The 15292-nt window shown below is 31.9% G+C and overlaps 1 protein-coding gene across 2 annotated transcripts; it reads right to left on the bottom strand.

Moving 5' to 3' along the window:
• Nucleotides 1–2884: 2884 nt before the first annotated feature.
• LOC18031752 (probable methyltransferase PMT6) lies at nt 2885–10022 on the bottom strand. 2 transcript variants are annotated; one of them, XM_024182456.1, is made up of 8 exons: nt 9731–10022; nt 8625–8699; nt 8142–8487; nt 7352–7641; nt 5354–5737; nt 4347–4593; nt 4082–4220; nt 2885–3592 (listed from the first exon to the last, which is right to left on the bottom strand). In XM_024182456.1, exons 1-8 carry the CDS (start codon nt 9888–9890, stop codon nt 3434–3436), a joined length of 1800 nt encoding a protein of 599 aa, XP_024038224.1. In that variant the 5' UTR covers nt 9891–10022; the 3' UTR covers nt 2885–3433. The 2 variants fall into 2 exon arrangements, with proteins under 2 accessions (XP_024038224.1, XP_006421263.1); XM_006421200.2 differs by lacking the exon at nt 8625–8699 and having other exon boundaries at nt 8142–8562.
• Between the last annotated feature and the right edge of the window lie 5270 nt (nt 10023–15292).

The following is a 15292-nucleotide window of genomic DNA, read 5'->3' as shown; positions in this document are numbered from 1 at the left end:
GGGATGGTTACAAGAATTTCCATCCCATAATTACCCTTGAAATTTTCGGAAATAAATCTCAAACCAAAATCAAATCAGAATTAATTACCTAAAAAAAGGCCTAATCTAAAGCAAATAAGGAAAGTCTCTTAAATGGCTTTAATGCTTTATATTAATTAAAATGGAAACTAGGTAATTAAAAGAGAAATAGTTGATTTGTCTCACCATTTGCCTTCTCAAGAAATAGGAAAGTATCCAAGAAGGAAAGTAGCATATTTTCCAGCCATAATATGCAAGCTAACTTGCTAATGTCATGGTAGTGATTGTTCGAAAACTTTGAAAGCCAGAATCACACATTTGGTGCTCTGAATTAGGGTTGGCAATAAACTCCGGATCCGAATCTTCCGGAATCCAGATTCAGAAAAAATATGGATCTGCATGTTAAAAAATGCGGATCCGGATCTTAAAAAAAATGAGGATCTGGATCTTAAAAATCAAGATCCGTGCGGATTTGGATCCGAATCTGCATGCAAATGCATTTGAAAAACCGGATATCCGGATATGCATTATTTTATAATTAAATTATTTATTTAATTAAATTTCAATTGAAAAATGTATAAATTAAATTATTTATTTAAATGTATAAGCATAATTAACTCTATAATCTTCATTAACTATGAATAATAATAATAATAATAATAATAATTATTATTATTATTAGAAAATATTGTAATAAATCAGTTTACCTTAAATTATTTTTTTATGTTTGATTTATATTGTGAAATTATTGTTTGTGAATTTATGGTGTTATATGTTATTTATGTTGAATTGTTGATTTTAAATTATAATTGAATTTTATTCAATATTATTATGTAAATTATTAAATTTAAAATTATTATTATGCGGATCCAGATATCCAGAATATCCGTCCGCAATCCGTGCAGATATTACCCACATTCAGATTCGTATATTTTTTTTCTGGATCCGGATGCCAAAAGTTTAATCCGGATCTTGATCCGGATTTTGCCATCTCTAGTCTGAATATCATGTGTGATTTCTTCAATATGCCTCTACAAATTAGATTAAACCCAAGTTATTTGAATCAACCCATTAAATACTTCTTTGAATTTTTGCACGAACTCTTGTGACGAGTCCGATGAAAAATTGAATAGGATTTGTATATACCTCATCCCATGTGCTTGTAATAGCTTTGTCTTCAATCTCATCATATATGTTTGCACTGAATGTAACAGTAAATGTGCAACATGTAATGCAATGTTATTACTACTAACAAAAAATTTATTATAGAAAATAGAAAACTTGTGGCTACTGCACAATATAGTTGTTACACCATAGTTGAACTTTTAAATCTCATATACTAATACAAATATGTGGCATAGTGTAAAAACGATACTAAATATCATATTATCGTACCTTTCAAATTCCTGACAAAACATGTTTCCAATAGTTTATTCGTATTAATAATAGTCATGCATCTATTTAGAATTCTATTATAAGGAAAAAAAAAGTCCAAATAAACATGAATTCTAATCAAATTAAGAACAAAAATGATTCACAAAAAAAGAATATTACTGTAATACAAGATTTAAAAAAAAAAATACGAGAGCTTAGATTAAGAAACGTCAACGGATCCTAACTACCAGTAATAATATTCATTATGTCTGAAGTGAATTAGGAAGAAGATTAAAAGACCCCACTGCAAATTGGAGCAGATCATGAAGCTTTTGTTAATGAGATAAGAGTATGGTGAAATGTAATTTTCACAAGCTTTTGGCTAATTGAGATTTAAGATCGACATTATCTAAATTTTGGTATCGTTTTCACTTTTCGTTTACTTTATTGATTAGACTGCTAATAAACAAAGCAAAAGATATGCTTTTTTTAGCTGTTTGTCGATCAAAAATCTGCATTATGAGGATCATATTAACTGCATTTGCTGCAACCCAAATATGCACCTTTAGAAAAGATTGCAGATACTCATAATTATTGGAGCTAGCTAGTAAACTTTATGTCCGATAGGTGAGTTTGAATCATTTCTTAGATATTAAAGGAAAAAAATAACTATTATTTTTATCTAATTTTATTTAATTATTTATTGACGGTATACCTACGGAGAACAAAAGTTTGAATATTAGTGATGATGGCGCAACTACATTAGTCCGGCAGCAAAAATTTCAATGATAGCCAAATTTTACGTCAAAAGACACAGAAATATGTTAGTGGGATCTCTCGGTGACTAAAAATATTAATAAGCCTAAGTAATATGAACTTATTATTATTATTTATAATACCGTAATATTATACTGACCATAGGTTGTGCATTATATAATACAATATATTCTAATACAATATAATACAATTATTATAACGCAACAATATTACATGTTTGCTAAAAGCCTCATGCATTATAGAAAGTAGAAAAGTCCATATAATTTCATTATGTAGAAGCTAATTTGTACTGTAATAAAGCCTGAAACTTAGGAATAAGAGTTAGAAATATGAATAGGTGAAGGCGGCAACGACTAAAGAGTCAACCATTTTGGTGCAAAAATACAAACAAAATGGCCATTGGGTTTGGTTTGTGTGTTGGGGCAACTGAGTAAGGCCGACAAGCATGGGGCTGTCTTGTCAAATCACACTCAACATTCAACAAAGTGCCCCTCTCTTTTTACACATTCAAAGCTTTCTCCTCTCCCTCATTGGTGCCTCCCTTAAATTACCTTCAGGTCCCTCGTTTTATTTGTCAAAAATCAATGCATCTCAATCAGGGAAAATTTAATTTTAATTTAATATTTGTTGGGTAGAAATTGCTACCAACTTTTAATACGCAACTCTTACAAACTTCGAAAAATAAAAAAATGGAAAAAATAACAATAAAAGAATTTTAAAATACAAATCCCCGGTCGGAAACTCCTTTTTGTTCACTGTTGCCGGCGAGCAAAGAACAGCAGAACTAGGGAGAAAAGGCGGCCGATGGCTTAAGTCATACACATTGTGTACAATATTTTATTTTAGCTTGACCCAAGCTTTATAATATAACTTCACCAATTTAGGCCTTTTAATGAAATTAATCTTCCGCCACAATATGGCCTACTAAAACGCCTGTCTGAACCCCTAAATTAATATGGAATGTAAGCTTCTTGTCAATTGCCTTGTTAGCCTTGATTACAATTTTGGTTTTCCAGAAACGAGAATAAGTCAAAGCGGTGGCTCCTATAGAAAGAGTAAAAGGGTCAAGATATTAGAAGGTTAAACATGTACAGATGAAAAGATTAGTGGGCAATTAATAAATTACAAGACTTGTTGCCCCATCTTCATAAGATCAAGAAGCCATGCTATTGCAGTAAAAACAAAAAATTATAAATTAAAAAGGAGACTCAATGGTACAAAAAGCTATTGTAGGTTGTGGTAAATCATTCTATGAAGATACACTTCAGACAATTGCCCAGAACTTTTTTCTGCAGATTAGCACAGATTCCATTTTCTTCTCTCTATTTTCCAGAGAATGCAATTCGACGTCCCACAGAAACTTTGGAGCAAGATCAGAGATTCTTGTTATCAGAGATTTCTCATCTCGAATTATAATGAATCCCTGCATAAACATTAAGTTATAGGTAAATGTTTAGATCATTGGTAATTAGACATGATACTCTAGTAAAGAAAGCAAAACTACGTCGTCTCAACTAAATAGAGAGGAAAGACTGTATATGAGCTGAAAAGGGGACTATCGGATTATTAATATTACCAAAACAAATGCTTAGCTCTAGTAGGACTGTTCCTGTCTTGATCTATACCAGATGGAACTATATGAACGTACGGTATAATAACAGCCAAGGGCTTATGCACCAACACGATAAATTGTGCTCTCTGGTATTTGTGAATATCATCCACGTATTTTGTTTGATATGCTAATGACTGTCGATCTACTAATCTTAAGGCACAAAAATGAAGGCTGTGCTGGTTGGATAGGATTAGTTTTTCAGCTATTAAGATTAGGCCCACTTTATGATTTTAGAGACTTCATAAACCACATTTCAACTTTGCTAACATACACAAGGATGAAATTTTTTGAAACAATTACCTGCGGTCGTATTATACGGTCCATTTCCAGCATAATATCCTCCAGTGAGCAAACTTCTCCACGATTTTTGTAGTGGGAGAAGAGATGATTAGCATGCAACAAGTCGTATGTGCGTGGATAAGTTGAGAATGGCTCACACCTGAATTGCAACATATTTGAGTTAATTAACAATCAAGTAACTGTTGCAGGAAATCCGCATATTGCTAGCCAGTTGTCCATGGAAATTAGAAAAATGCAAACAAATTAATGATTGACTATTTCTTACCAATCATGAAAAGCACCTAAGATCCCCCTGTTGTAAATAGCAGACAAAGTATTCTTCATGCTAATAGGAACTATATTCATCACCCACACGGGTAACGAATTCAAAGCCACAGCAAATCCACCGCAATAAGCATTCATATCCATGGCATTTCGTATTTCTGTCTCATTCACATTCATCAGCTGCCAGTAATGACGAACTTGATCTTGCCAAAAGCTAGTGTCTGTTGTAAACTCCTCTTGAGTGATACCTATGGTGAAAAATGTTAAACTATCATATCATATAACACTGCTGCTTTCCATGACGTAATATTATCACTCATCTACTTCAATTTAATCGAAGTCAAAAAACAAGGTGTGATGCCACTGATCCAATCATGCTTTACATTTTAATTAACCCGAATTATCCGTTTAAATGATAACAAGACACATCTAGTACAAGAATTCAATACGAAAATCAGTTGAACATTTCATGCAAAAAGAAAGTTAAAAATAAAAATTCAAAAGCATTCCACAACTTCAGATATCCATGTTTTGCCCACATTCCTATTGTGCCATAAATTTATGTTCTCTTTCCTTGATCTGTGATTATTTGAGTATCTTTACAACTGATTCTAATTTGCTGCAATGGAAAATAGCTCCAGTCCAAAATGTTTACTAATTCATACAAAATAAAATAATTACTAGGAATCCTATAATTTGAGCTAGAAAATCATGAGCAAAAGTCCCTGGGGTCAAACACGGACATTATGAAATTAGTCCAACAATAAATTAACAGCCAATAAGCAAGCATCTTTAAGTATCAAGAATAAGCACAAAAAAGCCTTAGATTCTGCTTCAATCTTACGCATCAGAGATCGATGGTTACATTTAACTTGCAAATATCTCTGATGGTTACATTTAACTTGCAAATATCTCTGATGGTTACATTCAACTTGCAAATTGAATAAGTAGAGTAACTGAGAAACTTAAACAAAAACTAGCTAGTCCATGTTCATAAAAGGTACATACCTATTCTGCTGAGACTCTCAGAATATACAGAGAGACGCTCCGGTCTAGGAGGGAGTTTCTGGGAATTTGTTTGTGCACTGCTTATTTGCACACAATTTCCAAGAGGCGTGTTCCATGATGGTTTAAACTCATCAACAGCATCACAAACATCAATGAGCTTTAGATCTGCATTGTGCAAAAGGCAAGACTGGTTTTCTTCTTTGATCCAAATTGCAGTCTGAATTTTTCTAGCAATTAGTTTCCAGCACATTGCTGTAGTGAGGTTTACCAATTTATCCCAAATCAATGGATAATCTTTGTCTTTCCTATAAGCAGGTGGAGCCGAGTACACAAAATATCCGTTAGGTCGTAGAACACGGTCAACTTCCTTTAGTAAAATACCATCTGCAGTAACCCAAAATAAGTATAATGACAAAAAGTCAGTAACAGAATAAACTCTACTAAAATGCAAAATAAAAGTACCTTTACCATCACATCTTTAAATTTTTCCTATTACCAAAGAGCATGAAGCAAGGACAACCATATTCATGAAAGTATGTACTCTTATAGGATGAATGTTCCACTACAGAGAATTATAAGTCTTAATTTTTATCACAAAATCCACTTTGTTGTTTACCACATCATATGATCATGTTAAAAAATATAGCAACATATTATAAAATAAATCTTGGTAATATATTATAAAATATATCTATAACACACAAGCACTATACAAAACTAATTTTGTAATATGGTTGACGGTATTACTTCTATAAAATTACAAGTATTTCCTATTATATTCTGAACCTCCGAGCCACTTCTCTTATATTTGGGTCATCAACTCAAATTTACTTTTCCATAGGAACCCACAGACTGTGGACATCCAAATCCACAGATCCAAGATACAACACATGCTTTTAACATTTGCTGAAGGGAAGTGACAAAATTATTCGGGAGAAATCTCTTACACTCCTCTTCAGAAGGAAATTCTCTACTTTATCAAATATCTGTAACTATCATTGTCATCATAAAAGCTATGATGAGAATAGCTTTACTGATTTTCAAGGAATGGGAGAATAACAAGCCTTTTCAAGAGTGAAATTATTTCTTCCCTTTATAAAACAGCATAGTGGATCCGAATGAGTATTGAGAGCAAGTAAAAATAAAAACCACTTAGAATAAATATCAACTAACAGTATACTGATCTTCTTTTGTGATAACGGAACAGAAGATCTTAGTGCAAGAAACTACAGAAAAAAGAGTTCAAAGACTTATCAAATTGCTAAAAGTGTATTACCATCCATAGCAATATGGGGTTGGCTACTACCCAGTAGCTCAAGCTTCCATGCATTCAAATTAAATCATCAACAGATATCCATTGAGAAATTACTACATCAAAGACAGCTGTGCTTACCAATCAATCATGAGGGAAGTGCTACACAATCAACATATATATGCTTTCTACATTTGAAGTCCCAACTACAAAAAAACTCAGGACCTATGAGATCGTAGATATCTTGAACCTTAAGAATTTAATGTTTAGTTTAACAGCTGGTCTAGAACCAATAGATATCAACAATAATGACAACATGGGGATACATAAACACATACTCAGACCAGCAGTGGAAATAATACATCTCTTCAAAGTTGTTCCAGCCACACATAAACTTTACAAGGCCATAACTCTTTTGATATTTCTAATTAATATAATGAATTGCTACTCCCTAACTTGATCTGGTTGCAAAGTCACTGGGATGGACATGCTCAGTACATATGCATTACAAAATCTAAAGCAACATAGGAACTTTATATAGAATGTCAGTGCAATATGCCTATTTGCAATGTATTTAAGTCCCAGCCACTAGTGGATGCTATAAATTCATCATTTCTAGCTATTCACTATCAGCAAAATGGATGACATATCACAGAAAGAATTTTTGAGAATTAGATCAACATGATAATTTATGCAAATAACAAGCTGCCTATCCAACACCTATTACTACTTCAGATAGCAAATACCATTCGCATGCCAATCAACACGACACCTTGAACAGTGAACCATCTCAAATGAGCTAGAAGGATAAGGAAGCTGTTTTGTGGACAAGGCAGAGATCATTGCACCAATCCCTCGCTCCAAAGCAAACTGAATCTGATTTTCATGTCCATCTTTGGGGGCAAAAGACATTGTTTGTATATCCAAGGGAAGAAGAAAAGCAGAGAAGCTGGCAACTCCACAGCCAACATCAAGAACTTGAAATACCCCTGCTGAACGCAGGTTACCTGTTTCATTAGTCATCATGTTTCCCAACCTGTGTCAAAAAAGAAAAGGAAAAGAAAGTTAACAATTAAGAAAACACGAACTATTGTGTACAGAAAACCCATGCAGAAGCAGAACTAGAGCTAAAGGCCAACCAAAGTTTTGCTTACAAATAAGTCCGTCCATTTTTTCTTTCGGGAAAAAAAAAAAAATAAATACAAAACTAGGCATTGTTTGTTACTATATACCTAAACAGCAATGAGAAGCATAAAGCAGATTTGAAGAGTCAGATTTGAGGGCATAAAGCAGACCCACTTAGTACACATTTCAAATTTTCTTCTATATAAAGTAACAATTGTTTTTCAATACTCAGATATGTAAGTCTTTTCAAATAACAACACTTTCTCAGAAAAATATATATATATATATATATACAGCAGACAAATGAACTTTTTTCTCACAGTGAAAATGAGGAAAAGAGCGAGCGAGCGAGCGAGAGAGAGAGAGTGAGAGAGAGAGGAGCATCTATCAAATTAAGTCAATCGTAATTACCTTTGAATATATTCAGGTGCCCCATGCTTGAAATGAGTACCACCACCAGGAAACCACCACAATTGACCTTTCTCATGAACCCAATTTTGTCCTCCTTTCACTTCAGCAAGACGTGTATGATTTACATTGCTTTGCCACACATAGTCCCTGCTGGTTGGCCATCTTATAGGAATCTTATAATCTTTTGGTGGAGGCACCAAGCAGAACAATCGCTTTTCAAGTGGAGGGCAGTGCCTCTCTAGTTCTTCTTTTCTAGAAAGATCCAAGCTAGGGAGCAATTTCTTCACGTATGAAGGGTCATGGCAAGGGATGTACTCATTAAACGTTATAGGACATACATTCATCCCACTTTCTGGAATAACAAGTGGTGTTTTCCTGTAAGTTAGAGTAACTTTGTTCATAAAAGTGGTAGTACCTGCAACTGAAAAAGATGTCTATAATCACAAACAATCGAACTAGTCAAAGGCTAAACTATTATTAAACCACTTTCTGGAATAACAAGTGGTGTTTTCCTGTAAGTTAGAGTAACTTTGTTCATAAAAGTGGTAGTACCTGCAACTGAAAAAGATGTCTATAATCACAAACAATCGAACTAGTCAAAGGCTAAACTCTCACGGTACACATGCGCAAACAACACATTCATATTACAAAGTGCTACGTGAGATTTCCATCCATAAGATGATTTTCTGGACGTTTAAACTTTCATCATATTCTATTGATGTAAACTTTGACATGCCTCTATGATATAAAATTCAATATGAGAACAATGATTACCTTCATAAAAAATCAGAAAATTGTAATCAACTAACTGTACGTGGTATGAGAAGAAAGTTAAATATCTACACTAATGAATGACAGTAAAATCATCTTTTAAGCAGCAAATATTGATATGTTATCTAACATAAACATTGTCATAGTCTCGTGGGATAACGTCTGCCTGCAAGCAATTTAAAAAAAAGGTAAAAAAATGTTTTTAGTCCTTAACATGGTCTTATTTAAAATGTCTTCGATCTCATACAAAGGGGCACCCTGAAGATTCTTGAACAGACTTTTACGAGCTCTGAACATTTAGCCAACGCTAGTTAGAGTGAGCCTCTTGTTATATGTTTATATGGGAAGCTAACAACTAAATTCAACAGTCCCTTCAGATCTACCAATCTTGTCCATTGACTAGCCAGTGAATAATCTCTTGCAACTTAAGCCACTTCACACAAGAAAAGGACTTTCTAACTAGATTCAGCAGATGCAGAACTCCCAGTTATTGGTTTACCTCAAAAAACAAAAAAGTCAGTTAATAAATCCCCTTCAACTCCTTCCTGTTAAATTAGGCAAACTGCATCTATAAACCAATAACAAAAACTGCATTGCAGGCTCTCTTACATGCAATCAGTTGAAATAAAAAGAGCAGAAAATAATTAAAAAAAAGAGGGCATTGGTCAGTTTAACTAAAAATTCAAATACACAAACTTTCCCAGAACCCCAAATCTCAAAATCGAGCTCAAATTTGAAAAAAGGCAAAAAATTGACATCCAAATGGAAATGGGTATACGTGATCTAACTGACTGAATGAGCTAAAAATGAAGAAATACCAGACGACGAGGAATTGGGGGAAGTTCTGGAGACGTAGATGGGAGCATTGCCTCCGAAGAGAGTACCCAAGTAGAATGAACCCACCATTAATAAAAGGCCCACCATTATCGCCCGCCCTGATTTCAAATCAAATGCTGATCCCAGCTTATAACCCCCCATTTTCTTTTCTTTTCCGAGACAACAAGAAGAAGAAGAAGTTAGAAAAGCAAACGCTGTTGTCTGTCCAGTTAACAACTGAAGAGTTGTAGATTGTTTGTTATGGTCAAATCAATGTTCGTTTTCGATTCTTTTTTTTTTATTTCTTTTTTCTTACGTCGGTAGCTGTTATTCATCACTTTACCCCTGCATCACATCGATGACTAGATTTAAGTTCGAACGTGCGATGCACGTGATTTTCATAATTATTGTTTTTTTCGATTAATTATTTAATCATTTTCGTCGATGATAATAACTGTGTAGCATTTAATTTTCGGCCCTTCATTTTCTATTAATTAAAAAATAATGAGGATGTTTTTAGCGCATTATATTGTATTATAATACATTGTATTAATTAATGTGAGGTATTGTATTAAACTGTATTGCATTAGCACTGTATTATATTAATATTGTACAATATTTAGTGCTTTATTGTATATAGTATTATATATAATAATATTTTATATTATTATCTATGTTAAATTAGTTTTTTATAATTATAAATATATTAAAAATTTTATAATTTACATTTATTAAACTTACTATTTGAATTTATAAATAAAAATAAAATTATTCACTGCGGGCCATTGTGAGCTACAACAAACCCTTGTTGGTATTTATATATTTCGGTATCTTTTGATATTAGTTTTTGTGCCATTAGGATCTTCATCACTGGATATACGCAATGATGCATGTATCATCAGCAACGGAATTTACTATCATTGTAAATATATGGTCAAAATTTTGAGTTAAAATTTTGACCCTAGATCTACTGTGAACAACAACTCCCATGAAACATACAACATTGTGTACGCTCCAATAATGAGATTTTTAATAGTGCCAAGATAGACGTTAACGGATACTGAAATTATATTGCCGGTGGTAGATTTTGGTGTTTGGCGGTGGCTAATATTTGAACCGGTCAACTTTATATTTGATTAACTAATTATAAATAAATTAAATAGATTTTAATTACTTAAATAATTTTGTGTTTTAAAGTTAATACAATTCATTATAAGCCCCGGTGGGTCACAAGTTTAAATAAATAGGCAAAACCCGGATTAAGTCTTCAGTTATTGCCAAGTAATGCATCCTATTTTCTTTGCCAAATATTGGTCTATTTCAGTTAATACAGGGCCCACCAAGTATTGATATGTAATGCTGCCCACAGATGCCCTGAACGGGTGACATCTAATGCTGTGCATAAAATGCAATTTGAAAGACAGTAGTTTATATTGATTATCAATAACGTGGTATTGACGGTGCTTCTGTAGTAATGACTAATGATTCTATCTCTATTCAAGTCAAATTTTGGTAATGTTTTCATCCAATTTTTAGTGAAGATTTATATGTTTTTGTGGAGGATGATAGCGAAACAGTTTAGCCGTGCTTTGGGGTGCTCGCACTAGGTGAGTTTATTGGTTTGTAGAACGGATATGGGAGGGAGCTCAAGCGAGTTCAAGAGTAGCTCATATTAGATAAGGGTAATTTATGAGAGGTTATCTAAGTAACATTAAAGGTTTAAGCTCTTATATGGATATGATAAAATCATTAAAATCATAATACATAAAAATTAGTATTAATTAAAGAACATGTTCAAATTACATGGTTCGATCTTTTAGTTTACATCTGTGAGAGTAATTAACCTATAATATGTTAGGTAATGAATTGTTATTCTATTATTATTATTATTTACAACATCAAGAAAATCCTTTTAAATGATAATATAAAAGTGAATATGAGTTTAGTGGGGGAGATAAGAGCGTTTTACGGAAAAAGAACAAGGTGATAAAGATATTTAATAGAGGACTCTTTAATGGAGGACTTAGAAATGAAATGAGCAACCCTGAAAATTAAGAACAAGAAGGAGCAGCCGATGAGTTCCAAAAAAGAAATTAGATCTGAAAGAATTTCCTTTTTATGTGCCTTGAGATGAATATATACACTGTCTGCTCTGGGCGCACTTGATGCGTCAACACTTAACTTTGCTGGCTTATGGTGTGCTCATTATACATTAGCTACTTTTATTACACTAATGGACGTAATAGAAGAATTAATCACTAATATTGATTATTCTCAAATTAGGGAATCAAAATAATTGACAGCGTTTATTTCACAAAATAGAGTTGGAAATCGGAATCAGAATCGCAGGACCTACTACAATTTGATAATGAGAATTGAGAAATGGGAGAATCATTCTTACCTCTCCTTGGGAATGAGTCTCCCATTCCTGGGATTAACTATTTTGCCCTCTCCAAAATTAAAAATGTTGTCCTCATTTATAATTAATTAATTAATATATTATTAACAATAATTATTAATAATTATAGTTTTTGAATAAATAATCACAATAATTAATATATTAAGATTATGATTAATTCATATATTATTATTAATTAATTAATATAATTATTACTATTAATTTATATACTAATATACTATAACAATAATATATTAATAATTACAATTTTTGAATAAATAATCACAATAATTAATATATTATTATTAATTAATATACTACTACAATAATTATTAATATGATTAGTATAATTAGTTCATATATTATTATTATTATTAATTAATTAATAAAATTGTCACTATTAATTAATATATTAATATATAATTAACAACACTTATTAATAATTATAATTTTTTATAAATAATCACAATAATTAATATAATTTTATTATAATTAATTAATTAATATACTATTATGATAATTACTAATATAATTATTTTAATTAACTCATATATATTATTAATTAATTAATATAATTATTACTATATATTAATATATTAGTGTATTATTAACAATAATATATTAATAATTATAATTTATTAATTAATATAAAATTTTAATAATTATTAATATAATTATTCTAATTAATTAATAATATTATTATTTTTTATAATTAATTAATTAAAATTTTTTACAATTAATTAATATATTAATATATTATTGACAATAATTAATAATAATAATAATTTTTGAATAAATAACCACTATAATTAAAATATAAAATAATAATTATGACAATAATTCATTAAATACTTTTTAGTAATTTGTTACAATCCAACTCATTCAGATTCCGAATTTAAGATAAAATTTGAGCTCAAATTTGCCAATATCTTGTAATTTTATAACCACATCCGAAACTCATTCATGTTACTTTTTAATTTTTGTTCTCTTTCTAGTTAATAATTAACAACACAAAGGTAAAATATACAATACAATTAATCACAAAATGATTCACAAAACAACCAATTAATAGGAATAATTTTTTACAATTCAATTTCACAATCCAACATTAAAAACACACAATGCAATTAAATTAAAAACACGCAATGTAATTCCGCAACCATTTCAACCCCACACACAATTCAATTCTAAAATCCAACACTAAAAACACACAATGCAATTAAATTAAAAACACACAATGTAATTCCACAACCATTTCAACCACACACAATTCAATTCAACAACCCAACATTAAAAAAAAAAAGAACTACTCCAATACTTGCAGGCCACTTTCATCTTCATCCACAAATTCCTCTCCAGTAAAAATTTCACTTTCAAGAATTTTACTTGTAAAAAAATAAAAGAAAAAGAAAAAGAAACTGCGAAGATAATTTTTGTTTTTGAATTTATTATTAAACCATTATTTACATACTATGTACATTATTTGTATTCATACCTTTAGAGTTTGCCCATAGCTAATGTTGAGTGCACATAAGCGCTTCCAATGTTGTAGGATGAAGTCTGTTCTGATGTGGAGTCAAGACTCTACCTCCAGTGGTAAAGGCATATTCAGAGACAACGGTTGTCATGAGAATGTCTAAGATATCCTTGGCCATTTGAGCCAAGATAGGGTATTTGCCTTGGTTCATCTTCCACCAATTCAGAATATCAAAGTCCGAAGTGGATTTGACCAAAGGCTCTCCTAAGTACCTCTTAAGGTCGGACATCGATACCATGGTCTCTCTATTTTGGCTTGCAAATGCCTCAAACTTACTTATATCAAAAAAATTTACGGCCAGCTCCTACATTAAAATTAAAGCAAACATCAACTGAAGAAGATTCACCAACAACCGCATCACTCAAATTCCCATTCTTACCTTCATAAAACTTAACAAATTGTTACTTAAATTGCGTACCCTTTGAATCTCATTTACAACACCTTCACCATAAAGTTGTGGAAAATAATAATTAACAAATTGTATCTTAAACCTCGGATCAAGAATAATCGCCATCACCAAAATCCCATGAATTTGGGCCCAATATTTGTCAAATTTCATAATCATTTGACCAGCCATTTATCTAACCACAGGCACATCGGAAAGTTCCCATTGATCCAGATTAATCCTCATTTCACATATTATTGGAAAAAAAGATTAGATGTGGGATATTGTGTACTTGAAAATAACTCGGTTATCGAGTAAAACAGTAGTAAATATTCCAACATCTTTTCTGCCATCTCTCATTCCTCATCTATTGGCAAAGAGGTGTAGTGTTTGTCCCACTGCTACAGTCTAGAAAAGACATTTTTATATTTCACAGCAACATCAAGCATAAGATATGTAGAATTCCATCTAGTTACACAATCAAGCACCAGCTTTTCCTCACACTTAACTTGTAATTGCAGTGCAACCATCTCAAAAGTTTCCACTCTCTTTGGTGTGCCCGTCCAATAAGCCACACTATCTCTAATCTTTTTAATGCACTCCTCAATCACTTTCATCCCCTCCTTCACAATTAGATTTAAAATATGAGCCACACATCTCATATGAAAAAAAATCCCACCCATTAACATAGAATCAACTAAAATCAATCCCATCAACCTATTAACCATAGCATCATTGTGAAATACTAACTAGGCAATCCAAGAGGGGGGGTGAATTGGGATTTTAAAAATTAAGCTAAGCAAACCACACACAAATCCAATCTAATGCCTTAATAAATTCAATGAAAGCACAATAATAAATGAGTAAGGGAAGAGAAAGCAAACTCAAGGATTTTTACGTGGTTCGGCAATCCCCGCCTACGTCCACGCCTCCAAGCACACAGGGCTTGAGGATTTCACTATCCAAGCCTTTCCAAGGCTTCAAACGTTTACAATTGACTTCAAGGTGTCAATGAACCTTTACAACAAGAGATTATCTCTCCAATCTCTTCACTCCAAGTGTTTCTCACACTTGTACTCTCACAATTTGATGAGAAATGAAAAATACAACAATCAATCTCTCTTTAAGAGTGAATATACAAATTGAAGAACAAAGATGATTTAATGAATGATGATTCACGAAGTTGAAGCTCAATATATATTGTGTGCACTTGTTCTTGCTTGCTTGGGTTCCCAAAAATGAAT

Source organism: Citrus clementina, unplaced genomic scaffold (genome assembly GCF_000493195.1).
Source record: "Citrus clementina cultivar Clemenules unplaced genomic scaffold, Citrus_clementina_v1.0 scaffold_9, whole genome shotgun sequence".
Lineage (NCBI taxonomy): Eukaryota > Viridiplantae > Streptophyta > Magnoliopsida > Sapindales > Rutaceae > Citrus > Citrus x clementina.
Note: the sequence above shows the minus strand (reverse complement) of the source record. Positions and strands in the feature narration are given on the sequence as shown.